Source organism: Larus michahellis, chromosome 3, assembly GCF_964199755.1.
Source record: "Larus michahellis chromosome 3, bLarMic1.1, whole genome shotgun sequence".
Lineage (NCBI taxonomy): Eukaryota > Metazoa > Chordata > Aves > Charadriiformes > Laridae > Larus > Larus michahellis.
The window spans coordinates 45,101,335-45,126,709 of record NC_133898.1 but is presented as its reverse complement, the minus strand read 5'-3'; the positions used below and the strand labels follow the sequence as shown (position 1 = coordinate 45,126,709).

At 40.2% G+C, this 25,375-nt stretch overlaps 1 protein-coding gene across 2 annotated transcripts in view; it reads left to right on the top strand.

Moving 5' to 3' along the window:
• KIF26B (kinesin family member 26B) overlaps nucleotides 1–25,375 on the top strand; it is a 303,146-nt gene that overhangs the window by 166,782 nt on the left and 110,989 nt on the right. For both annotated transcript variants that reach the window (XM_074579953.1, XM_074579954.1), the window contains one exon: nucleotides 23,379–23,562. In XM_074579953.1, the coding sequence (XP_074436054.1) occupies nucleotides 23,379–23,562 (184 nt within the window). The remainder of the gene's footprint in view (nucleotides 1–23,378; nucleotides 23,563–25,375) is intronic.

Sequence of the window (25,375 nt, the reverse complement as noted above, 5' to 3'; positions counted from 1 at the left end):
GCACATCTTCTGACTGCTACTACAGCACTGTGTGGTTCATTTGATCTAGGACTCTTGAGTAAGTAGCAATCCGTCCATCATCAGGTTGGCCAGTCAAGTGGTGCACAGCATCTTCCTGGCTGATACCAGTGGCTGCACACTGCCACTGTTCCTTAACAGACTAGGGCAAGGGAACAAAAACCTTGCAGCAGAAATGAAGGAAATATTGTGCATGCATGTCCTCAGCTATGTTGGAATGGCATTTCTTCAACAATCTGGATTTAGTACCAAGAATTGCCATTTTAGTAACTCAGCTGTAGAGAACACATTAAGCTGTGAACAGCACTTAACTGCCTTTCTTCTTGTTTTTGATGGTTTAACCTTCATTATTGAATATTCTAGTTCACAACAGATTTTCAGCAAATTACCCAAAATTTTAATAGAAGTGTTGGAAAAAAGCTATAGATATTAGACAGAACAAAGATCTTCATTTTGGAAAAAGCCTGTTCTTTTTTTTTTTTTTGACAACAGCAAAGCCCACATGCCTTTGTCAAAAGGACTTCTGCAATTTAGCCAACTGCAATAAAACAGTTTCTGGAATATATCAGAGTTATATATTACAGTGTGCCACCTCTGACTTTAGAGAACTGCAGTCAAATTTGAGAAAAATTTTGTAAACCTGGAAGGTAGGATCTGGAAAAAAACTTCCGAGGTTTTTTTACAAAAACAGAGACTGGCATGTAGCCAGCCCATGAAAGCCAAAATGTGGTATGTATCTGAAGGTGTGATGTTAGTGACAGGTAGCACAGGATATGTGGCTAACATTTGAAATTTGTAATATAGATGGCCAGAACAGTAAGGTTTCTGCTAGAGAAATAAATGTTATGCCAGGAGAAGAGAATATTTAGTTGATCTTTTGACCCACTATTAAATAGCGATTAAAACGTTAACAGTGTCAGTGGAAAATAAGGTCCTGCATTGATGGAGTAGTCAAGGCTCCTCTGAACTTTATCATCTTTCTGACATACTCTGACATCATAGCAGCTGGGAAAGGATCTGTTGACCTGTCAGTTAAATTTGGATCTAGTAAATTTATCCTTAGGTAGTGCTGCATCATTTCATCCTTGTCAGAGAGTATTATTTTAGTAGCTGTGGACACCTGTGGACAAGATACAACTCCCATACTCTTAGTCAAAGCTGCTCTGTAGGAGTGGGGGTTGTTTTTCTGATAAATGTTTTCCATTAACCACCAGGACTGCTCAGCAGATGAGTATTTATGTCACCATCTCTCGTCTTGCCAGACTTGTGATTTGCCTTCTTGTGCTACTTAACTAGCAGAGGTCTCTGCCTAAGCTTTATGTAGGTATGTGCTGAGGCTGTGGGAGGAATGGGACAGAATGCTCCTTTGCCTTCACACACCGGCAGGACAGAAGTCAGTTTATATTCTCTGCTCCCTCTTTACCTCTTCAAGAGTACAAAGCATCCCAATGAGTGGAGAAAAGGGATAAGGACATGCTCTTCACTCGCTCTGTCAACATATGTGCTGTAGCCAATGAGAAGGATTGGTTCTGTGCGAGGCAAGATGTACTCCATAAATATGTGCTGTACCTGCTCCCCAGTCCTTGCCTCTGTATCCGTCTCCTGAGTCAGTGTAATTCAAAGCCATCTCCTTAGCCTTTCAGAGGTTTTAATGATTTAAGCCAAAGCCACTGAGACTGGCAGTGAATACCTGTTGTTTCGCAGTGAGGCAGTGTCTCACTGAATACTCAAAATCAGTATTTTTATTAAATAGTAGCTGATTATTAAGAGCATTAGTTGCAGCAGGGCACTGCTGGTTATTTTAAAAGTCAGTTTATTTTTACAGCCAACATTTACAGAAAGTGCCCATGGTGACAGAACCACTGCATTTCTAAAAATAAAGTAGGGCAGCAGCAAGACACAATTATGCCCACCTTGTTATTGGAGCTAAAGTATACAGCTCTGAAAATGCCATACTTGGAAAGAAAATTGATTCCTAAAGATCAGCCTATGAATTGCCCCAAATGTATTGGCTTGAGCTTAACATTCAGTACCTTTAGATACTACTGAAACCATGTCGAAAGTATTCAAAATTGGACCATTTTATTACTGTGGAAGTGAACATTGTACTAAACCTTGAAAGCGAGAGTGAGCAATTAAAAGAAAAAAAAAGACTAAGAGAAGCTAACACAGTTTCAGACGGAGGAGAAAGCCAGCTCTTAATCCTATTTGTGGGCTTTGCTCCAGTTGGGCTAGCCATGTGGGTAAGGGAAGCACTGGGAAGCAGTGAAGAAGTCGTAGGGATGGAGAGATGCAGCGTGCAACAGCTAAACTATATTCTCTATTTCCAGAAACACTGGGATGCAAAACTCTTTCCAGTGTTGTAATGCAGGAACATGGGAAATACTGGCTGCAGTGTTGTGAGTGAGACTGAGAAATCAGGGAGTTCAGAGGAGGGGATTAAGAATAATTAACGAGTCCTAATAAAAAGTACTAAATATGTATAGTTTGGCTAAATGGTGACTAATGTGGCCTGAGGGATAGGACAGCCCACAAATATCTGAGGGAGGTAACTCCCCCAAAGAGGGAGAGAAGAATAATAATTTAGCATAAAGGATGAGTTGTAGCTATAAGTAAATGGAGGAAATAAAACAAAGAAAAACTTAATCTGAATATTGGGAATGATTTCCTGAATGAGAGTTCAGTTATTTCCCCCCAGAATAATCATCCTAAAGAAGTGTGGGAGCCTGACTATTAAATGCTTGGCTGGAAAAATACCACACACAGCAATCTTAGTCTTAGCATGAGAGAAGAGAGGAGGTCTAGGGGTCCACCACCCCTAGGCTCCATGAAGAAACAGTGCATTCTTGGACCTGTTTTTCTTCTCTGGTTTTTTTTTTTATTTCTCTGAGAAATCGGTTCAAATTTCACAGTATATCAGCAGCTATACTTGTATAGATGTAGCTGCCCTGGGCCGGATGAAGCCCTTGTGTCAGGGCAGGCTGGGCTCTGGCTGCCTGGGGAGCAGCTCTGCAGAAGAGGACCTGGGGTCCTGCTGGGCAGCGAGCGGGCACAGCCCACGGGGTGCGCTGGCAGCGAGGGAGGGCACCGGCGTCCTGGGCTGTGCTGACGGGAGCGGAGCTGCGGGTGGAGGGAACTGATTATCCCTCTCGGCTTGGCACTTGTTAGACTGTGTGTGGGCACCGCACCCAGCTTGGGGCCTCCCAGTGCAAGAGACCTGGCCAAGCTGGAGGGAGCTCCGTGGGACCACCAAGGCCTTGGTCTGAGCAGGGGGATGGACTAGAGAGCACCCTTCCACCCTGAATTATCCTATGAATTATCTTTGTGTCCCCTTTGTGCTGGTGATGCCACTGGCAACGCCTTTCTTCTGAGCAGACTGCAGGGTGCTTGCTGTGCACACTGTATGCGATGTGATGCTACTGTGAGCTTACGTAAATGCCATCACTCGAGCGGTGATGTGGTGTTGCTCAGAGCGTCTCTTTGCTGCTAGGAGGGCATGCTTCTCTTGCTCTGACATCCTGTCTCTTGTGCAAACGTTTATACCTAGGCCAACTGGGTTCAAAATGCCTTAACATCTAAATTTTACTCAGGTGTAAACAATTAATGACTTCGCAAGGTAGCAAAAAATCAGGCCTTGGGTCCTCAGGCCCGCATGGTATACCATCAACCCTGATCAGGGTCCACTGTTATTTGAATAAGGAGACATGCAACAGTGATTCTAAAATCTCAGGAGAGTTTTTGCAAACACGCTTAAATCAAACTGTAGTCAGAGAAATGAAATTGAAAGTCACATTATGGCAACAGCTGGAAGAACATTAATGGGATGGGGGAAGAAAAAAAAAAAGGACCATAGTGGCACAGAAAGAGAGAGGGAACACCGGGAATCACTCCTCATCACACCTCTGGCTACACCTTGATTTCATGCCACAGTTTACTGACCCGTCTTCCCCTTCCTTCCCCTTGTTGTGCCAACATAACTCTCTGTGTTGTGAACTGGATCACTGGTAGGCTAAAATGGCAACTCTTCAGGGGTGTGCTTGCTCTCCCGATGTGACAAGCTGTGACCAGCAGGGCAGCAGAGGTAAATGCAGTTCATGTTGGCTGTTACATGTGAGCCTTGGCTTTTGCACTGAAGTAACTGGACTTGCCCTTTCCATCAGCCATTCCAACAGCCCAGGTTTGCATGTATACAAGAGAAATATGTGCTACAGTTACTTATGTTTATGTGTACTTTGCTATGTAAATTATATTTAGCTCAATTACAGAGGTAAAAATTACATTCTGTGCATGTGTTTATAGAAAAAAAAGTGTACATTTTAAAGGCTTAATCTCTTCAGCTTTCTGCAAGGGAATTCTTCAGTTACAGGTTAAATGGAGTCACAGCAGGTGTTTGGATCTCTTTGCCTCTCCCACTTACACACATGCTGTGTGAATCTTGCTCTTTCTCAGCCACACTCACACGTTGGATAGCACAGAAGAGAGAAATGGATGCAGTTTCTTTCAGAAAGTTTGTAATGTGCTATTCAAAACCTCCTATAAATGAGAAAAGTATTGCAGAAAACAAAGAGAAATGTAGAGCAGGTACTGTGTGGGGTGGGAAGTTACCATGAAATTCAGTTGAGATGCCTTCTCAGATGAAGTCCGTTTGGCAGTAGTAGCATGTGCCCAGGGAATCATGGCTCTTCCATTCCTTCTGGCTTTGCACCATCCCTGTGGATTTGGGGATCTTTATGGCTGGCTGTATTCACCTTCATACTGTTGCACTTCTGTCAGGGAAGCTGCAGCTCTAACTGGGAACATCTGAGCAAAATGTTTTATTATCAGACATGAAGAAAAGTTTCTTGCATTTGATTATCTAGCCATAATATGGTAATGATAATGATGGAATGGAAGGCAATGTAAATAATGTGATTATAGTTATTTGGATGGTGAATCGAGGGAGTTTTATTACCTTCTTTGCCTCTTTTATAACTTTCAATATGCCCATTTTAAAAGTATAATCAAAACAATATGTTTCCTTGGTTTATACATTAGTCACTATGAAAAGTTCCTAGCATTGCGATATGCAGTTGTTTTTTCATGAAGGGGAGGCTTAGTATTACATGTGAAAGACGTGCCTAAATGGGTCTTTCTCTTCTTGAATTAGCATACCAAGAACTAAATGGATAAAAAAGAGTAAAGCATTACATTAACCTTTAGTAATATTCAGTTATTGTAATTTTGCTATATTTATTTATGTTTTTATTAGCTGACCTCACTTTCATCCTTTCATCTTTTTTCTCCTCATTTGTGGATTAGGAGGCCTTTAGTTTTGTATCTAAACGGGATAAAGAGTGGGACAAATTTCAAGCTCTCCATGAACCAGCTGCTATGAAATCATACAGAAGTATGTGGAGCAACACTAACTTAGATTTCCTGAAAATTTGCCCCAGATGTGTTGTGCACAGTTATATGTTACTGTCTAAGTTATGGGTTTTTTTTCCCTGAGCTTTGCAAAGTTTCTCTGTGGCATTGCGTTTCTGGATATGAACTGCTCCTAATATATACACCTCAGCAGCCTTGGGAGGAGCAGGCATGGCTGGCTGGGGTAAAGCTCCCCAAACCTGGGTAGTGTCCACACAATTCTTCCTTTAGTTCTCATCAGGTTAGTAACTAAAGCTGTATGAATAATTGTTTTTTGGTTTGGCATCAGAAATGAAAGCATCCAAATTCTGGTTCAAGTTAGACACAACATGCCTTTCAGTCTGATACAGACAATTTTATTTCTCTTTCCATGTATGCTAAAGCTTAAAACAAATATGCACATGTGGTTTTAAGGCACTGAAATGTTTCATTGGTCTTTTCAAAATCCTAGTACATCCTTTTGTCCTAAACACTGTTTGTGACCAAAGCTATTATCAAAATTCTAATGCCTAACGTAGAAACATAAGAAACTGAGGACCACATCCTGCCCTGTGTTACATGTCTGTGTAGAGGGAGCATGTTAGCTCTCTGCACCAGCAGCTCTGGGCAGCGCTGGAGCACTCGCAGGCTAAGCTGGGGTAGTGGCTAATGAGCCAGCCGGTATACCACAGCTGTGAGGGACCCTTCTAGGGTTCCAGCTAAATTGTACATAGATAGCTGATGCTTCATTCATTAGGTTTTGGACAGAAAAGTTCTCCTTTGCCAAGGAGGAGCCACATGTGTTGTGCCTCCCTGAAAGTATATATTCCTGTCCTGAAGAATTCAGACCAGTGTTAGTGACTAGTGCCTGTAAATACGACACACTGACTGCCACCCTCATCTCTGAGCTTACCATTTGCAAGGAAAGGACTATTTTCCCCTTAGCTTTGGAATAATTTAGATAGTATATAGGCTTCATCTCCATGCCCTGGCACTTTCTTCCTCTAATTCAACCTGCAAGGATTTATGTAACCAACATTATTACAGACTAATTAAAACTAACAGTCTTCAAATGGTCACACATACTTCTTTATACTTCCTTTGCTTGTGGCGATGCGACAGACGGTGTTCAAGCATCCAGAATAACTGTGTTTGCTTCCTGTTATATAAGATTACTCCTTAAAATAGACTACTGAGGGATTTTTTTGTGTGTGTTCGTGCTTTTTTTTTTTTCTTCCCCCCAACCAGCTTGACAATATCACAGCACTGCCCTTCTGCTTCTGCTGTAACCTTCTTTAATCTTGGTGGAAAAGAACATGAAAATAAGCTTCGTTTTTGTCATTCCACTTCTTCCAGTGGCATCAGATAGAGAGGGGGAGATGGCATAGTCACATGCCCTATATTTATACTCCTTTAATTACCTAATGTGGTGTTCTTGAAATTTTTGTGATAGTTTATCTGCAGCAATGGCAGCCAGCCTCTCTGTGCCTGTGAGCCATTTTTACTCCCAGCCAGGTGTTCAGAGGCTGATGCAATTCAGTCATGCTTGAAAAAAATCTGCGTCTTGCTTGGTAAATAATGATAGTGTAATCATGTCTCGCCCTCCTAACACACATTATGGTAACCCCAGTTTGGCTGGCAGCCCCACCAGTCAACTTTCCTGAGAGTCTCCTAAGAGTCGCACTGGCAAGCTCCATTCATGAGCTGGTTGCCTTCTGTTAAAGCATTAGGGCTTCCTGTAATCTCCTCCTTCAAGAGAATGAGAATTTTCCACTTCAGCTTCCTTCAGCAGCAATACAGGGCATACATGATGGTGTGGGTTCAGGTCCACAGACAGGAATCCCTTTCATAACTTGGAAAATGCCTGTTCTTGAAATTTGTCCAGCCCCTTAAGGCCCCATTACTCTCAGAAGGAGCGAAAGGCGTGCAGCACACATCATAGGAGGTACTTAGGTCCTTGCAAAACTGAACTTGCACAGCAAATTTATCATACATTCAGAAACAAGTGATCTAAGATTGGCCTCTGAGCTTCAGAGCATGATCTTATCTCCTGATATTCATTGAAACTCCCCCTAACATTATTGATTTGCATTTGATGCGATCAGAGCATGTCTCCATGCAGTGTTAGAGATGTGAAATATAACCATGCAAAAAGGCCCCACAGATACACTGTTTCTCCTGGTATGAAATGCTGTCTAATTATGCATCACATAGTCCATGGGTCTTCTTTCCATATCTTCATTTTCAGAGGTAGATGTCTAGTACAGAAAAGAAATCCAAAGGGGAGTATAAGTACACTCTAGCCTGGGGAACAGAATGGCAAATGGAAGTCTAACTTAATGCAGTGGGCAGGAGCTAATAATAGAGTAAGGACTGTAACATCACCCCCGAATGCCCATCAGTAGGTTAGTGATGAGCTGAATCCATTTCATCTGCCTGCTGTGTTTCCAATATTATTTGATTAAATGAATTGATGGGGCAATAACCAGACAAAGCAAAAAATAGGTAGCACAACATATATATAAAATAGCGACAAGAGCACATAATGAAATGAAAGAAGAAAGTCAGTGATATTGATGACTGAAGGAGGGAGATCTGTGGGCCAGTAGCTTTGTCTGGCGCAGTGTTCTGCTGTCCCAGCTCCGGTGTGAAGCAGCGTGATGATGTTTGCCCAAGCTAACAAGGCCCCACATTGACTCCCCATCCTGCGCTCCACAGCGCTTCTGTTCTTTGGTTTGTGCCTGTGGGACTGGTGTGGGTGTTGATCTCTGCAGGGGAAAGTGGAATGGCTGTATTGCATGTGTGTGTTCACATGTATACAATGTAGTCATTTTTGTTGTGGGGCATATTTCTTCTTGCCAAAATAATTGTAATACTACAGCTGCTCTCATGTAATTGCAATTTTATCACTAGGTGGTACTTACTTTATATTCCCCTATTCCCCTTGCTGTTTGGGAATAAACTGTACCAGCATAAATACCTTCACACTAAGAAAGCTGTTTGCTATAATCATACTCCTGAAATTACAGTGGGATAACTTATGTTTAGGCAGGGACAAAAAGTATTTATATGGCTTAAGTTCAGGCTTGTCTGTCTGTATCAGCTTTACAGTGCTTTTGCGCTGTGTAGACACAGAGTGCATAGCTATTGCTTTCCCACCAAAGCACCATATCAGGGAGAAGAATAAAATTTGTTTAGAAATTTAAGGAAATATTTCTTGTGGCGTAAAAAGATTGTGTTACCAGCTACTTTAAGCTAAAGTACTTCTCCTCCTGCCCCCCAATATTTGTACTGTTCTGAGCTGTAATATTCAGTCTTGAATGACGGCTTGAGTCATTCTTCTTCTTGACGTAGTGAATGAAGAAGCATTCACTACAGAGATGCTCACAGTTTATGGCGATGCTGCAAGTGGACAAAATGGAAGATTTACTAAAAATAGCCTCATTTCTGAGAGCTTGGGAGGCTGTGTGGCTGTGTGCAAAGCTGTGCAGAGGAGTCCCCTGGCTGCTCTATCAGCCTCGCTCTTCACTGTGAGTCTGATGGGTCCTGTTGAAGCCAAAGGACTGGTGTTAAACTCTGCAGCTCTATGAGAGGGTGCCGGGTGGTTTTTTTTGGTTATGAGAAAGGAAAGTGCTATGATATGCTGGTATCTGCAAGCAGCCTTTTAGAAAAGGGCTGATTGCAATCTACGTTCGTTGGGTATTAGGACACAGAAGAATCGGGCTGGGAGGATGAAGGGAGAGTCTGCCTGAGGCTCCTCAGAGAGTACCGCACAGTTTTGTTTTGAGCCCAGGAGACCTAAACTGATAAAGCTGGGCAGCTTAAATAAGTCCCAAATGGATCAATACCTTAAATATAGAATGAAGTTTTCATTTTGGTCTGAAACTACATCAGGACAATGCTTTACTCCAGAGGAGCTGCAGAGTTCTTTAATACAAGGAGGCAGCCCCAGATACAACAGATCAGTCAGGCAACTTCATTTTAACTACACTACCCACTCAATAAGGTTTCCATCCTCTCTTGTTTGATAAAAGCAGATAAAAGATATCTCTTGTAGATAAAAGCATCCCAAATGAGAGCAGAGTCTTGTGACATTGGAAACTAAATTCCAAGTTTTATTTTCTGGCTAGCTATTGTGTTAAGGGGTTTATGGTTCTTTAAAATGACCAATATACTGGATGTGTTGAGGTGAACAAATTTTCAGGGTGGAGAACAAGGGCTTCTCTTGCTGCAAACACAGGGTGAGGGAACATTTGGACTGCTTGTGCCTTGCTGCAGGTACCTGTAGTAGGGCAAAAGGAAGAAATTCTTCTCTCTCTGTTATCTTCTGATCTGGAGAGCAAGGTATACTCAAATTTTTCTGTATGCAGGATGTGCTTTTCCAGATAAACAACAATCCAGACCGCAGGGCATCAAAATACACAATGGATCTTCTCAAAAAAATGAAAAGCTACACTGCTATAATTCTAATATCAGCTGATGGGTTTTGAGGTCCTTCCCTAGGGCCAAACTGATTCCTTGGAGTACGCTAGGCGGTACATACTCTAGGCCTTCTTCCATAAAGCCCTTATTCTGAAAAAATGTACCAAAAAGATGAACCAGCACTCTTGAGAGGAATGACAATGAAAGAAGTTTGACTAGAAGGCTCTATCCACGGCAAGATGAGGCAACCTAAGGCTTAAAGATAGACAATTCTGGAAGAAGATTGCATTGTCTGCCTCTTGTAAGTAGGAAGAAAGAGAACGCTTCAATTTTAAAGGTTGACGGTAACATAAATTGTGCCAAATTGGATTGATTTTTTTGAGGTAGGTGTATAAAAACATTTAAGATATTTGAATCATAATCTCTTTGGTGGTAGGTTTCTCAAGAATATGTTGCAACATTATCTGCCCTATAATGGAATGCATAAGAAGTCTTTGATCAGTAAACAGCTTCTTCATTCAACTCCATAAAAAAGTTGGATGCAACAAAACTGTAAGCCTCTGTGTGGTATGGAAGCACGGTAAATGATAAGGTGACTTTCTTTTGAATACTGTCCATATGAACTGCTGCAATGCATTTGCTGACCTCCTGCCATATTTCTTTAATCTGAGGTAGACCATCCCGTTCCTTGTATGACCAAGGTTTTGCTTTGAACGTGTTGCAGTAGTACACAAAGACATCTGTGAAATTTTGAATTTTCTCATTCTGTTACACAGCATTTGACAACAGCGTCAAGTTAAGCTACAGTATTTGGTCAAGGGCTTTTAATGGGGTGCCTAGCCAATGTCCAGCTGTGTGCTCGCTAACAGAAGAAGCCACAGCACATGACTGATTTTCAGAAATTCAGCTTAAGTGTTTTTATCTTTGACATTATAGAGGTGCTGTTTTCTGCACCTTTATAGGTGATCTCTCTCTTCTCTGCTTTTCCTGCCTGTGCATTTTCATCTTCAATTTCAGGGGCTGACTTCTAAGAACTGCATCATTGTACTCTCTTCATTACAGAGGGCTTGATTCACCACCATTAAATGCCATGCTTCTGTTGATGTATTCTTTTCAAAGCAGTAGAGATTTACCATTCGAAACTGGAGTATCACAGTGCTGAGTTTGGCCCAGGTGCCAAATACAATTTTTGTCTTATTCTTAGGGGGCTATGTGACGGGGGCAAATTGCAACTGTTTATTACAGGGAAGAGAGATGTTAGTGTGCGACTACAGGCTGTCCTGCATCTTACTTCCAGAGCGCGTAAGCTTTTCCTATATAGAAAATAAGAAAGCATGATAAAGCGTATTGCAGAATTATTCAGGTGTACTTTGGCAAACTGAATTTCTGAGGTAGGTGTGCAGAGAAAAAATTACTGGAAATGTTTTCCAAGTCCAACAGAAAATGCTGTCCATAAGATTCCTAGCTTAACATTCTGGTTTCCTGACTATGGGACATTTATTATGAAGGAGGTAGATGAACCAATTTTCCAGACCTTCTCATCAAAGAAAGAACTTTGTAGAGAAGTGATTCTGCTCTGATGAAGGCAATGCAGTGGCCTAATCTCCTGTGTCAGGGAGCTGCATTACAAAGAGCTCTTGGAAGGGTGATTTAGTTCCTGTTTTTTCAAGTATTCTCTAAGTTGTTGGTAGAGGTAATTTTTTGCCTGCTGTTTACTTTGATGAGGAGGACCAGGATTTTTAGAAGAATATGCTTTGTGGCAGGATGCTGTAACATAGGGAATGTACCTTTTGATAGAATTGCACCAAGCGGTAGGTGCTGTGCATCAGGAACCTATGGGTCATTGGAGAGGGAGGAACCAAAAGACCCCAGAGCTGAGAGAGCTCACCTGGCTTTCAGTAGGGCAGCTGTCCAGGAAGAAAATTTTCAGGTGCAGACATCTCTGTGAAAGCTTCAGGTATTTATTGAGCATGGTTTCTCTTATGAAAGACAAGGAACAGAAAGTTTATCATGCTCCTAACCCTTGACGAGAGAATGGAGAAAGACAACAGGACGGCAAAAGGAGAGCTCAGTTACAGCTGAATGTCCCCACTTGGGAAATGAGCTTTCATTCTGGCTGCACCAGGTGAAACATGCCTTGCTGTCATTAGAGCAAACAGCAATATTCTGGCCTGCAGATGACAAAAATATATCACATCATCAAGGTCTGTACCCAAAAAGAAAGAAGAGGATTAGTTTTCTATGCATTTTAAGGGGGAAATTTTTTTCCTGGCTAATATTGCTGCTTGTATTTGTCATACCTAACATGGACCCATGGCACTTACAGATTGCAGTCCCTTTGGTGATCTGGAAGAGTAGACAAGACCCTTGCTAATTTCCCCTTGCACCCATCAGTCTCAGCTGTATTTTATCAATATTGAACATGAGTTACTGGCATTTTATTCAGGTGGAACAGAGGTGCGAGTATGGGTATTATTAACAAATCACAAAAGAGGCTGAGGTCCAACTGAAATCAAACAGTGTCTTTATATGTGACAGGATGCATTTAGAGAAACACTTTTGGCATAAAATTTTAAGCCATTGTAAATAACTTATTTTTTCATTTTTAGAGGTATTTCCAATAACATACTTTTGCTAAGAAACAAAAATACATGTCAAATACTTGTTCAGTTTAGCAGTGTGACCGACTGTCTGAGAAGTGCCCTCAGAACTGAAAATTAATTGGCTTTCACTGAAATTTGTACAGGTAATAAGCAAAAAGCTGCAGATTAAAGGCTTTACATCTCATAAATTCTGCTTTTTCGTGTCTGTGACACACATCAGTTCACTTCTTTCTGGCAGCGTCTCACTACTTTGTGTGGTGTATTTAATTTCACGTTGCTTTTTATTTCATTTTACTGGAAATAGAAAAACAAGAACAACAGTTTTATTTAAAAAATAACAGTAATTGCCAACAGTAATAGTGTTTCCCAGTTTCATAATTTTTTGTAATAACTCATTCTGCAGCATGATTAAAGTAGGTTAAATATTAAGGTCAGCTCCCAAAGGAGGTGGGGTCTGAGCTAGCAGAATGCTGAGCATTCCTGCAAGAGGTTGGGCACATAGGACTTCCCCTGCAAATGGTAGGATAGGAGGACATTTAGTGTTGTGTAGAATTGCTTCCTGAATCTTCAGTAGATAGAGATAGAAGGTCTTATAACAAAACATTGAAGGTAACTTCAGCGAAAATTTTGTCGTTTTTTCCCCAGCAAGAAATGTGGATTTCATTCAAATGAAATTTCTCCATCAGCTTCTGCTGATTTAGTTTATGTCCTCCCAGAAAGTAAACAAGAATCAAGACATTTTTAATGTGTTTTAGTTACACCCTTCTTCCATTTGAAATTTTAGTTACAAACTTTTTCCATTTGAAACTTTAGTTTTACATTTGCTTCAATTATATTTAAATTAATGTTCTAAAAATTAAAACTTTCATTTTGGATTAAATAAGTTGCTGAGATTGATGCTAAGTGATTTTGTCAAAACTTTTCAATGAAAAGCTATTCTGAAAGAAAAAAATAAAGCAGAATATTTTTATTGTTCTTAGAATTGCATTAACATTTCTTTCATTGTAGCATTGGATCACAGAGGCTGGAAAGGACCTCAGGATGTTTGTAGTCCAACTTCCTGCTCAAAGCAGGCTCAGCTCTGGGCTCAGACAGGTTGCCCAGGACTTCATCCATCTGTGACTTAAACCTACCCAAGGACAGAGGCTGAACAACCTTGCTTGGCTGTCCTCAGTGTGACAAAACTTTTCCTTATATCCTGTCCAAAACTCCCTTGTTTCAACATGTGCGCATTAGCTCGTGTACTCCTTCCATGCGCTGGCTTGAAGAGCCTGACTCTGTCATCTTGGTACCCTCCTCATAGGTACTGGGCAGATGCCATTAGGCACCTCCAAAACCACCGTAACTATCTGCTGAGGAGATCTATATTAAATTACTATTTGCCACTGTTCATAAATTTCTTTGTGCATCAGCATATCTCTGTGAAGGTGGGATCATAAATTTTTTTCTTTTGTTTTGGCCGTTTTGCATATAAGCTGTTGGGGCTGGACTGATTTTAGCACGTTTGCATTCTGTTAAGAGGAGGACCTCAGTCTTGGACCTTAACATATTATACACAGTAATGGTGATAATCTCCAGTAGTTGAAAACAACTTGTCATAAAGAATTACCACTATCTCATGGTGATGACTTAAATAAGTACAAGGCAAGAGTTACAGGAACTCTCAGAGGAAATATTTTTGACTATGACAAGAGATTGCTTGTCAGAGCTGGGCTTAAGTGCATTGAATTTGAGTGCATCTGCATTGTCAGAATAGTTTACCATTTGTATGCTGGTGTTATTTTACATGTGCTGGCCTCCAAAATATTGATGAGGCAAAAAACCTTGTAAAGCTTACCTGCCTTTTGGCCTTTATATGTATCTGTTTAATTGTTTTGCCAACTGGAAAGTTAAACAATGATAAAATGGACTGTGAATCTGTGTGCTGGCTGCTTTTCCTCCTGGTGTTATGGGAGGTTTTTGATGAATGGGACAGAGATGAAGCAAAATAGCTTTCCACACAGTGTGTGGTCAGGCTTTAGCATCCAAGGTAATAGAATAACTGTAATCATATAAGGTCCATAAAACTTACAGTTAAAGAAATTGCTTTGTATGATTTTGAGGACTGTTACTAAATGGCCAGCAGTTTGTGGGCCTCTCATTGCAAAGCTTCTGTTAGTCACGTTTTAAGGTTGTCATAGGTGTCATTACTTCTTGGTCCTGAGGAGAGTCAGCTAGGGGCTGGCTAACCAGGAGCCCTGTCCCATGGGTTGAGGTTTGCTAGGTTTTCTCACACATGGGGAAAATCTGTTTGCCAGACATCCCTGGTGGTAGTTTCAGGAGAAGACAGTGTAACTATGCCCCTAATATTTTCCAGCTAACATTTGAAAACTGACAGATCTGTGTGTGTTTCTTGTTTTACACAATAACAGATCAAATGCAAAACAGTGCGTGTCTCCTTTCTTATTACTTAGTGGCAATGTTCGTGTCTTACAATGTAAATCTTTAGTGTATACAGGCAATACTTCTTAATACCCAAAGCTTGAGCTGGACAGAGCTTGCTTCTGACCTTGAAAGGTACTTGTGCTCTTGCCCTCAGCTCGGTGTGACTGAAATTAAGGCTACTCTGGTCTGTGGTTTTCAGTCTCTTGCCTATGCAGTTTTCCCATGGGAGATGCATTGCCAAGTAACCATGGCAGTAATTGGTAAGTGCTTACATTTGAATTCATTTGAGTTATAGTAAATGTAGCTGGTTTTCTTCCCATATTAAACTAGTGCTAAACATCTGATTGTGTTTTATCCAAGCATAATGGTTCAGCTTGCTTCATGCACTAAGCATGCGGAGACACATATTCATTTCATCCTCACAGCTTTCCAAGAATGGGATAATGCTGTGAGCACTGTCATCTGTCTGACTACCATTTTTTATAAAAGCATTTTTCAGAGAGAAAAATAAGCTAGATTAAGAATAAAAACAACCTCTACCCACTCTTTAAAAAAATGGACTAGTGATTTCTCTTCTGCATTTGAGTGCTGAACATTTTTTTAGAGTTGGGTCCTTCTGCTGATCACCAAAATCACTCTTTTCTCTAAAAATGCAGGTTGATTATGTGTGCCTGCAGTCAGTAACGCAGCAGGAAATGTGAATCTGGTCATTTTTATTCTGAGTGTGGTGACCTGGATCAGTAATGCCTGAAATTTAGGAATAGTACTAAAAGGAGAAGAGAATGAGGAGAAAAAGATTTGGAAAAAAAAGGAAAGAAAGCAGAAATGATCTTTCTCTAGCTAAATGTATCAAGCTATTAAGTCAAGATGTAGTGTTGTTGATGAGTACTATTGAAGGATAAGGGTATGATTTCTTGTAGGAATTCCAAATGTGATAGTTCATTTTTTTTGTTACTTTTTTGGCCAACATTACCTCTATGCATGAGAGCTAATTAATGATCCTGTTGACAAAGATTGAAGGACATCTGTCACTGAATTAGGGTTTTTCAGAAACTCTTAGGTTAGATAAAAAGATCTTTACCGGAGCACAGTGATACCTAGTGAAGAGAATCTTGTGGATCGAACAGTAATGACATGAGAAGTGGTTTGTTTTGTATCTTGTCGTATCCTTGTCTAAAACTGTGAATTTCACCCAAATAATAGCTATGTACAATATGAGCCCTCTGTCCTGAAATATGTACTTGTGTAGGGCTTTGAGCTTCTTATTAAGCTGTCAGTCTTCAAGCATATTCATCTTGTTCATTTTGGTGCAACCTAGGAGTAGCTGTTTGCCAGTGATTTACACAACTTTGAACTTGATATAAGAGCAGGTCTGAGCTGCTAATTTCACTAAGATTCCCTGCGTGTAACAAACCTCAGGTTTTATAAGACCTGTCCTGAATAAAGTTCGAAGCCCTATTTTGACTTTGTTAGAATTAAATAAGTTAAAAATAATGAGTTTCTGGACAGTTACAATACAGTTCCAGGAGAGAGCACAGTCACTAAGGCACTGTGGCCAAAACATCTGAATTAACCACCCAAGAAGTGAAAGATTGCAGCCTGGGACAGCTTTATTGTTGCTATGAAATTGAATGCATGCATAAAAATAAAAAGAACAATAAGGGGCAAGTGTTTACTGGGCATTAGAGAGATGTTTATTATACCTTCTACAGCATAAGCAGAAAGCTCAAATTATCTCCAGATTTTAAAGGCATTGTAAAATAATTAAACACAAATACTAAGAATCTTACTGGAACTACAAATCCAGTAAATATTCCTCTGAGGATTCTTATTTCATTTTTTACATATCTTACTAGGCTGCAACACCACAGCCCTGGGTTTGGCCACACAGAGAATTAAAGTGGAGTAAAGTTGCTCCGATTCTCATTCGTAGCTTGTAAGCCATGTTGGAAGGCAGGGAATGTGAGCTGGGAAGGGACATGGCACGCCAACTGCAAGACTTGTCACTCTGTCTTTTGACTTTCAGTCTGAATGAGAAAAACTGTTCCATGTAGAGGTATGAGAAAAAGCCCGTGGAGGTTGTTCTCACTCTGCCATGGAGCATGCTTCTCCGTGGTACCCCTGGTTTGCTGCAGATGGTGAACAGGCAACCCGGTCCCTTGCAGCAGAGCGTGGCCGTTTGCTTGTTGGTTAAAGGTCCTGTAAAGCATCTCTGTTCTCTTTGCTTTAGAAGATGCAAAGAAAGGCATGGCACAAAGGAAGCCATATCATTGCCCTCCAAATAGAAAGATGAGATTTTGCATGAAACCACATTTACTACCACGTGCCTCAGATTTTAAGGTGGGGAAGTGCTTGCTATAGTAATTCAGCCATATTAGCCATGTCAAATAAGTATGATTTAGACCACCCTTTGTCATAAGCCAGTTCAGAAGGTTAAACCAGTAGCAGCCAAACCAAAATAAATGTGAGGAAAGAAGCATGGGAGGTGAAGGAAGTATGCAGACAGGGCAGTGGCAGGTATGGGGTCTCCCTTTTTGGTGGTAGTACTTAGGCCAACTTGGCTGTAATGTCACCTTAGTGAGCCTGCATTACCTATACAAGTGTTTGGGAGAAACAGAATCGCTTTTGGTGATGATTCACAGAAGCTAGGTTAGATCCCTGTAATTAGAAAATGTAAACATCCCATTTAGTGCCCTGTGTCCAGTTTGTATAGGCAGCATATAACTGACATAATTCAGTAACTAAAGATACTGGAGAAGGCGGCATTGTTGAGTGATGCTGTGTAACCGAAAATCAAGACTGGCTTTTCTCACAGAAAAAAAGCCTGCATGGTTGTAATTTTGCTGTATCCCATTGGTTTTTACCTTAAAGCCACATGAGGAACTATACAATATGACGACTCATTTTATATAAACACATTTACCCAAAACAGAAAATACACTGCAAACCCATATTTGCAAACATTTCAGTTGGAAATAATAAAACTAATGGCAAGCTTCCAGTATATTTCTGCTTGACATTCCTTCAGTTAACTAGAATACCATACAGATTACATTTTACTTAGTAGGTGAAAGTCAAGAATTTCTGCTTTTTCTACAGGAAGAAGGATGGCCCACGGTTAAAAAAAAAAATAAAAAATTGGTAGGTCTTTTGTGTGAGGGTGGGATTGGGGAATGGTGCCTTTCACTTTTGGGTGCCCAACCTGGGACCATAGGATATGAGTGTTTCACACTGGGTAACCAACACTGATGGTCACAAATGTATTTTATAACTGTATTTTATCAGTGGTGATACATCTGCACAAATATGTTCAGGGAGTTAGTTCAGGAGACTGATTTCCAAATTAAGGTTCTATCTATTTTCCAACCCAGCACTAAGATACAGCAGGCAAGGCAGTTTTGGATAAGTAACGATAGAGTTTTAATTACTAGGGAAGACCATTAATCTCCTTTGGGCCTGTCAAACCAGCACATCCTCCAGTAAGCCATGCCTTGCACATATAAAGTTCATGCCTCAATCCATCAGTGTTGCACCCAGCAGAGAGTATTTGTCTTATAAAATGAAATTTGTGCCTCCAAATACAGAAGAAAAAAATAGATTTTTAGTTTTAATGAAAATTGCAAATGCTTATATTAAAGTTAGCTACTACACGACTGTTTAGCCTCCACAGCTTGGGAGCCATTTTCTCTGTGGAAAATATGACATGAAAGTGAGCATATTTTAAGTTTTTATTTTGACACAGAAACTGATATGCCAGCTCACTGGCCCCTATGATCTGTAATTCTGTGTCCAAGGGTGATAAATGCTGGATGCATCATAGTGTAGTATGAAACTCCAGTAATGAATAATTAAACAGAGATATGCACCTAAGGAAATTTCTTCAGATACCAGTGGTGAAAGGGCATGTCAGGTACTGACACGTGAGAGTCAGTTTTACTTATCAATGATGATCTTTGCTGACACACAAGTGTGAATAATATTTTAATTATTCACTTAAATGCCTAATCTCCTTCTGAATCTAATGAACCTGCTGGCCTTATTGACTTCTACTTTGACAGTAAGTGCTAAAGTTTTAATTTTGCCTTGAATGATATGTTAGATAAAAAAATAATTTATTTTATCAAGCTAAATAGGTCTCCCTTAAATTTTATTAGCAATGTCTGTTTTCTTAGTTAAAAGAGAGGAAGCAAATATGCCATGAGTTGGCATAACTAGGCTCACTGAAGTTCATGATCTTATATGAATTTATGCCAAATGAGGTCCCAGTCCACTCTGTTCGAGCTGGAGGCACATGAACATTCGGTACTGCAGGGAGACTTTATTTATTGTTCTTTTCTTTAAGTGCTGTATCACACCGTTTGTGGTTTGTTGTGTTGTTTTTTTTTTCCTCCCCTGACTATTGCTTAGCAACAAGTGGATGTATGGATTCGTCCTCAGTTTCTGAAGTTGCTTTTTGTGAGCAGCCAAAGTTAATTTAAAACCATGAATTTTGAAACTGTTCTTTCCACAGTGTTTCCTTATGTATGTTGTACTGTAACCATTATCCAGGGACTTCTCTAAGCAAGGTATTTACAGAGCTTTCCATAATGCCTTTTATTTTTGTCTGAAGCTTCATCAACTTCATTCTTGTATTGCTTGTAAGTAGTATGAATAACTTTCTTAGCAGAGATATTTGCATCGCGCCTCGCAGTGCCTTTGTTCTGTGTTAAAAATGGATGATTTAATTCATTTCTGTTCGTTCATCTCTCTAGACAAGTGTCCAAAGACCACACCTCACGTCTCAGAATTACTCCTAAGCTGGTTTGCTTCCATTTCTTCAATGAATCCCACGGAGGATCTTAAGTTTTCAGAAAGTTCATATCAGTCATAAATTGGTTTCCAGTGCAAGGGAGTTAGCTCTACAATAAATGTGTTTGAAAATCCCGGCCTCCCCCTGGAGTTTTGAGGGAAAAAAATGTATCACCATTTCTGCATAGGTGGGAGGTGAAAAGCGTTCTGACTGCCCAAAGATATACACCTTATTAAAATTGTATATTAAAAAAAAAAAGAGCAGAGAATGTCCTTTCAAGAAATTACCTCGGTCTTTGCTATGGATCAGGTGGACATTCAAAGCAGTTCCCCTTTCCTGCCAGCAATCCATCAGTTTTATTTGGATTGAACTTTAATCAGCTTTCTAACACCCCTCCTGCAATCTCAAGTCTTGATCTTGTGATTATTTCCTCTGCCACAAATCTTGCAAGCTTTCAAAAAGTCTCCAGCAGCTTGTTTACGTAGGGACTCTCAGGAAAAAATAATCCAAAGTAACTGAAGGTGTGAATCCAAAGTACATTAGCTAAACTGGATTAAATCTGCATTATTTTGGAAGATAATTCATTAAAATGATATTAAAGTCAGTTCTGTTGTGAATGAGAGTGTCCACACAGTGTGTCCACGCATAAACTAATGCAGTTTAAATTATGCACTTCAGAAATTTAATTTGGATCAAGTTCCTTGTATGTCTCTGTGGACACAATCCCTACTGCAGCCATACCGCACGCAGCGGGGAAGTGCTCTGGATTGTACTGGAGCCCACTGCACACCCCTGCATGGTTCATAGCTGGTAGCACTTGTCTCAAGTGGGATGCAACGTAACTTGGAGTATGATCAGCTTACTGTCAATACAAAAAGCCATGTTGCCATCATCACCATTACCCTTACTGCGGTAGTATGCATAGTCTCAAGTGGAAATCAGAGCCCTATTATACTAGATATTAAAAGAAAACACATTAGTTGGCTCCTGTACAAAGAGCAGAGTCTAAACAGCTGCTGGCTGGGCAGGCCGTGAACCACAGCAGCATCGGGTCTCCCATGGTCCAGCCTGGTGCTTTGCCTGAGAAGTCTGGCTGTCCAGAGACTCTGCATGAGAGAGCCAGGCCTCTGACTTGAAAAGTAAAATGGGAGAATTTCTAACCTCCTGGCCTAGATCACAGGGCCAAATCAGCATCAGCTGGCATGACCAACTGTGTTCAGAGCAATGCTAGCCACCCAAGCTGAACAATTTTACTCACGCAAATGAGCTCACAAGAAAGCCACACTACCACACTGTACATGTTTGTGTCATATTGCAGCCTACACCTGGTTAAAATATCCTTCTCTTCCTAGTTAAATGCTCTGGGAATTACCTGAGGCTTATTGCCTTTTTGATCCCCATCAAAATTCAGTCAAGTTTGATAGGGCTTGTAAATGATTTTCTAGCCTGCCATGCATTGATTTTTCTCTCCTTAGGGAAAAACAAAAAACCCCATGAAGTTGTGAGAAATAGTTCGTTGCTTTTTTATACATTTTGCTGGTTGCAGACCAAAAATATAAAGGAAAATGCGGGTTCTTCCATTTGAATGCAATCTCAAAGGTTGTAACTGTCAAACTAGAATATAGTTCCAAGGTTTTGAAAAGGCCAGGTACCTCCAACAATGGTTTTTCGTTAAGAAAATGCCAGCTATGGGCTTGGTTGGGTCAAGAAGTGGTTTGTATTACTCTATCAGCTTTGTAAAAGGAACAGCAAATGCTGGAGAAGCATTCAGTGGCAAGAGGGATAACAGCTCTGTCAATCAACTGAGAAAATGGCTTTTAGGAAATGTATTTTCACCCGAGGTGAGTCAGTGACATCAGCTGTGTAACCAGAGTGCGTGGAGCCACTGTCTATATTTCAGACTGGAACACTGAGCTTGACCACAGGAGTAAATTTTTCAGTGGGTTTGGCCAACATTCGTATTCTCAATCGCTGCACACAGAACAAGATTTTGCTTAAAATAATTTTATAATGAAGCTAAGACATACAGAAAATCTTGATTATGCATGGGTAACTTGATAAAAACATTAGTGATGGACAGCGCGGAAGCTGAAATCATTGAATTCTCTCAAATGATTGAAATGGTGCTGGGAAAAGGAAAAAATAGTGCTTTTTGCTTTTGATTATGTTTTCTATGAGAAAGAAAGCAAACTCTTAAAAGAGAGGGCCAGGTTATGAACTGCAGTCTTTAGGCCAGAGGGAAGGACAAGGAGATGGTACGGAAACTTCCGAGTTGTAATTCTGTGTCAGGTCAATTAAAATCTCCTAGTGTTTTTCTTTTATTAAAAACTAATCTATCTGGAACTGTTGTGCACTTGCCATAGGCTAAAAGAATACATATTGGCAGTGCATACAGTGTGCACATGACCAGCTGACATAGGGCAACTTCATGCCCAAAGGTAATTTGTTTATGTGGCTGAGACGTCTGATACAAACACAAGGTACTTCCATACTGAAATGAGTGAGAGTGTGTGTGTGTATATATATATTTAAACTTTTTTCCCTGACTCCTTGGGATAAAATAATGTAATTACTTTTGTGAGTTCGGTGTTGGGTAATATATACTGATACCAGTTTAATGGATCTAAAGCTTCTTAAAACTTAGGAGGATTTAGAATTATTGGTCTTGACTGTCACACATCAGCAAAGTAAGGAAAGCTACTGTCAGCACAGATTACTTTTACACCTATCTTAAGTAATAATTTTTCTGCCAAAGCAACAACATAAAAGTAGCTTCATGAATTGTTATATCCATCTTTCCTTTGAGATGGTGCTCCAGTTGACCTGCTCTGTTTAAAGTGCTCATTTTACAAAAGGGAATCCGTGGGACAGCATGATTAATATTAACATTATTCCTGGGCAGTGCAGAACGCACCAGTGTTGGAACAACACAGCTGCAACAAAGGCTGAATGTTGAATTGTCTCTCAAAATAAAACATTTTGCAAAATAAAAGTACTGAATGTTGCTGTTCCAGAAAAGCTTAGCTTTTTCAATCAAAGTCTATACAAACTTCAGCATTGTTATCTAAGAATACTGTAGTATTAAAACCAGTCTTCATTGGTTTCCCTGCACAGTGGTTAATGCAGCTGTAGTTGGTATAATTGTCTCCATCTCACTGCAAACACCAATGTTTTCATTGGTCACCGTTTGTTTAGTTTTTAGTCTGGCTTATGTTTTAAGAGGTGATAAAAATTTGAAACAGCTAGCGCAAGGCTTCTCACACATCAGCAAATTCACCTGAGCATTTAATACTAATTAACAGTGTCTGCTTACATCCAAACATTGCACAAGTATTCACTTTCTAATCAGAGGCTTATGAACGAGACACAATTCTGTGTGAACCATTTGGTGACTGAACTTAATTTTAGAACAGAAACTGCCATATAGCTCATTGATCTAATTGGAGGTTTTGGAGTTTTCTTGCAGGCTGAATTGTTTCAACAGATGAGATAGTGACAGAGGCCTGATTGTGACCCTACTTATTGCAGACTGTCAAAATTTGGAGCAACTTTGTGAAGTCGGTGGCATTAAGCTAGTAATAATGAGTGAAGAACAAGAATTATAAAACTGTTGGGATCAATGACATCAAAACCGAAATGCCACATAAATAGTAACCTGATAGAAACCTTTCTTTATTCTTGACTGCTTGTGTTGATGAGTTTGGGATTGTTTTAGCTTACTCTTCTCATTTTTCCCACAGAGCCGCTCAGAAATTGAACCTGTCTTCCAAAAAGAAGAAACACAGGCCTTCTGCATCATCTGTTCCTGAATCTCCTCTCTTCTCCACCAGCTTCAGTAGTATCCTTCAGACTTCTCCACCCCCTGCACCACCATGTTTGTTGAGGGCAGTCAGCAAAGTGAAAGACACCCCTGGTTTGGGCAAGGTAGGCCTTGCAAGTATCACTGAAATGCTTGTTTTCTTTGGGAGAAGATTTTATCCTTGCACAAAACATTAAGGGAATTGGAAGACCGTGTCGTTTCTCAGTTGGCTTTACTGCAATTGGTCCCTGAACATGTGTACAAAGGCCTAGCAATATAAGTTACTTAATGCAAGTGAACTTCTAATGAAGTTGACTTGACACAGCCAGACCTAATTGTGCAGCAATAATACATTTCAAGGCCCAGCTAGACTAGACACACCTGCATTGGGACCAGAGTGCTACCAGGCAGTGATAATGTCCATTATGCTAGGGTTTCTAGAGCAGTTGGTCTTTGTGGCTGTGTTTAAAACTGCATAGCAGTTGCTTGCTGTGGTATATTCTGGGTTCCTGATCCCCTCATCGTCCAGAGTGGACGCACTGTAATTTGCTTCTGGATTATGTTTCCTGGCTTGCTTTCAGTACGGTCAGGACAAAGCTGGGCCAGGTACTTGAACAAAGCCTGTGCTGATAATGATGAATTGTTCCTTTTTCCTTCTGTCATGTTATTTCCTCCCATTCTCCATAATCATACCCTCTTAAAATGCTGTTTAGGTGCATACTTATAATGGAAAATGGTTGAGGTGATAGAGGAGGTGGCTGTATAGTTTGCTGTTGCTTTGTTGTTTGTCTCAGCGGCCCTTCCTTTTTCTGTGTCACGAATGGAGAACCTGGTATATTACATCTGGGAATGCTCATGTGCAGTTGCTGAGGACAGCAATTTGCTTTAATCAAGGAAGTTTCTTATGCAAGCATCTGTGTATGTAGCTTTTCCATATTCATTGAATGCTAAGCAGTGACAATGAATTTGGTGAAAATCTTTGTATTTAGAAGAGAAATTGTAATATATGATCTAGAAGTGCTGAGCATAGGATGGGCTTCAGAATTTTCATTGCTGGTTTTGGATACTCACTTTCCTATATTGTGCAGTTCCAGGGTTGAGGTTTTTTTCCTTGGTTTTCTTTTTTTTTCTTTTTTTCTTTTTTTTTTGGCGAAGAACGATGGTATTACTTTCATGGATAGTTTAATGCCTGTTTGAAAAGGGATTCCCTACACATAGGGATCCCTTCCTTTCCTCTGGCTGGTAGCTGGGAAGAAATGTACAAATCTTATCACTGTCTTATAAAAGTTAGTAGTGATGCATACTCTGAATTTAGCGGGAGGAGGAGTGAGCTTGAACCTGTTCATTGTTGTAATAAGCTGCTACGGAAAATATTTACAATAGAAGCTACCCTCTCAGGATTCTTACTTTTCTGTGCTTGGGACAGGCTACATCTGAATAAAAATAAAAATTCCATTGAGGAATAATAAAGGGTGTGTTCATGAAAACAAGAAGACTAATTTCCCATGTTGAACTGTGTGAGCACTTTTCCTGACTATCAGTTTTCACCCCTCCCAAGAAAAGGGTCTACACACAGAGAGCCAGAAACATAGCTCTGTCAAAACATTGCACGCTTAATCTGAACCTTTCTTGCTCCTCTAATCATTGGTTTCTTGGGAAACAGTTTTGCAATATTCCCAAACAGACCTATGATTTGCTTCTTCATCAATACCATGTACCAGAACAGGCTTCAGACGTTGAAGCTGTGCAAGTAAAACTGAAATATTGCAGTCCAGTCAATGAATATTTCTTTTCAGTTTAGACTTACCATCCCATAGCTATCAGAGTATACAGAAATAGCAAAGATGTTTTAAAAAATGTTGTAACACCCACTTCTCCAAAGTAGTAAACTAAATTAGGTTAATTCATATAGTAAAAATAGAGAAAATTCTTTTTTTT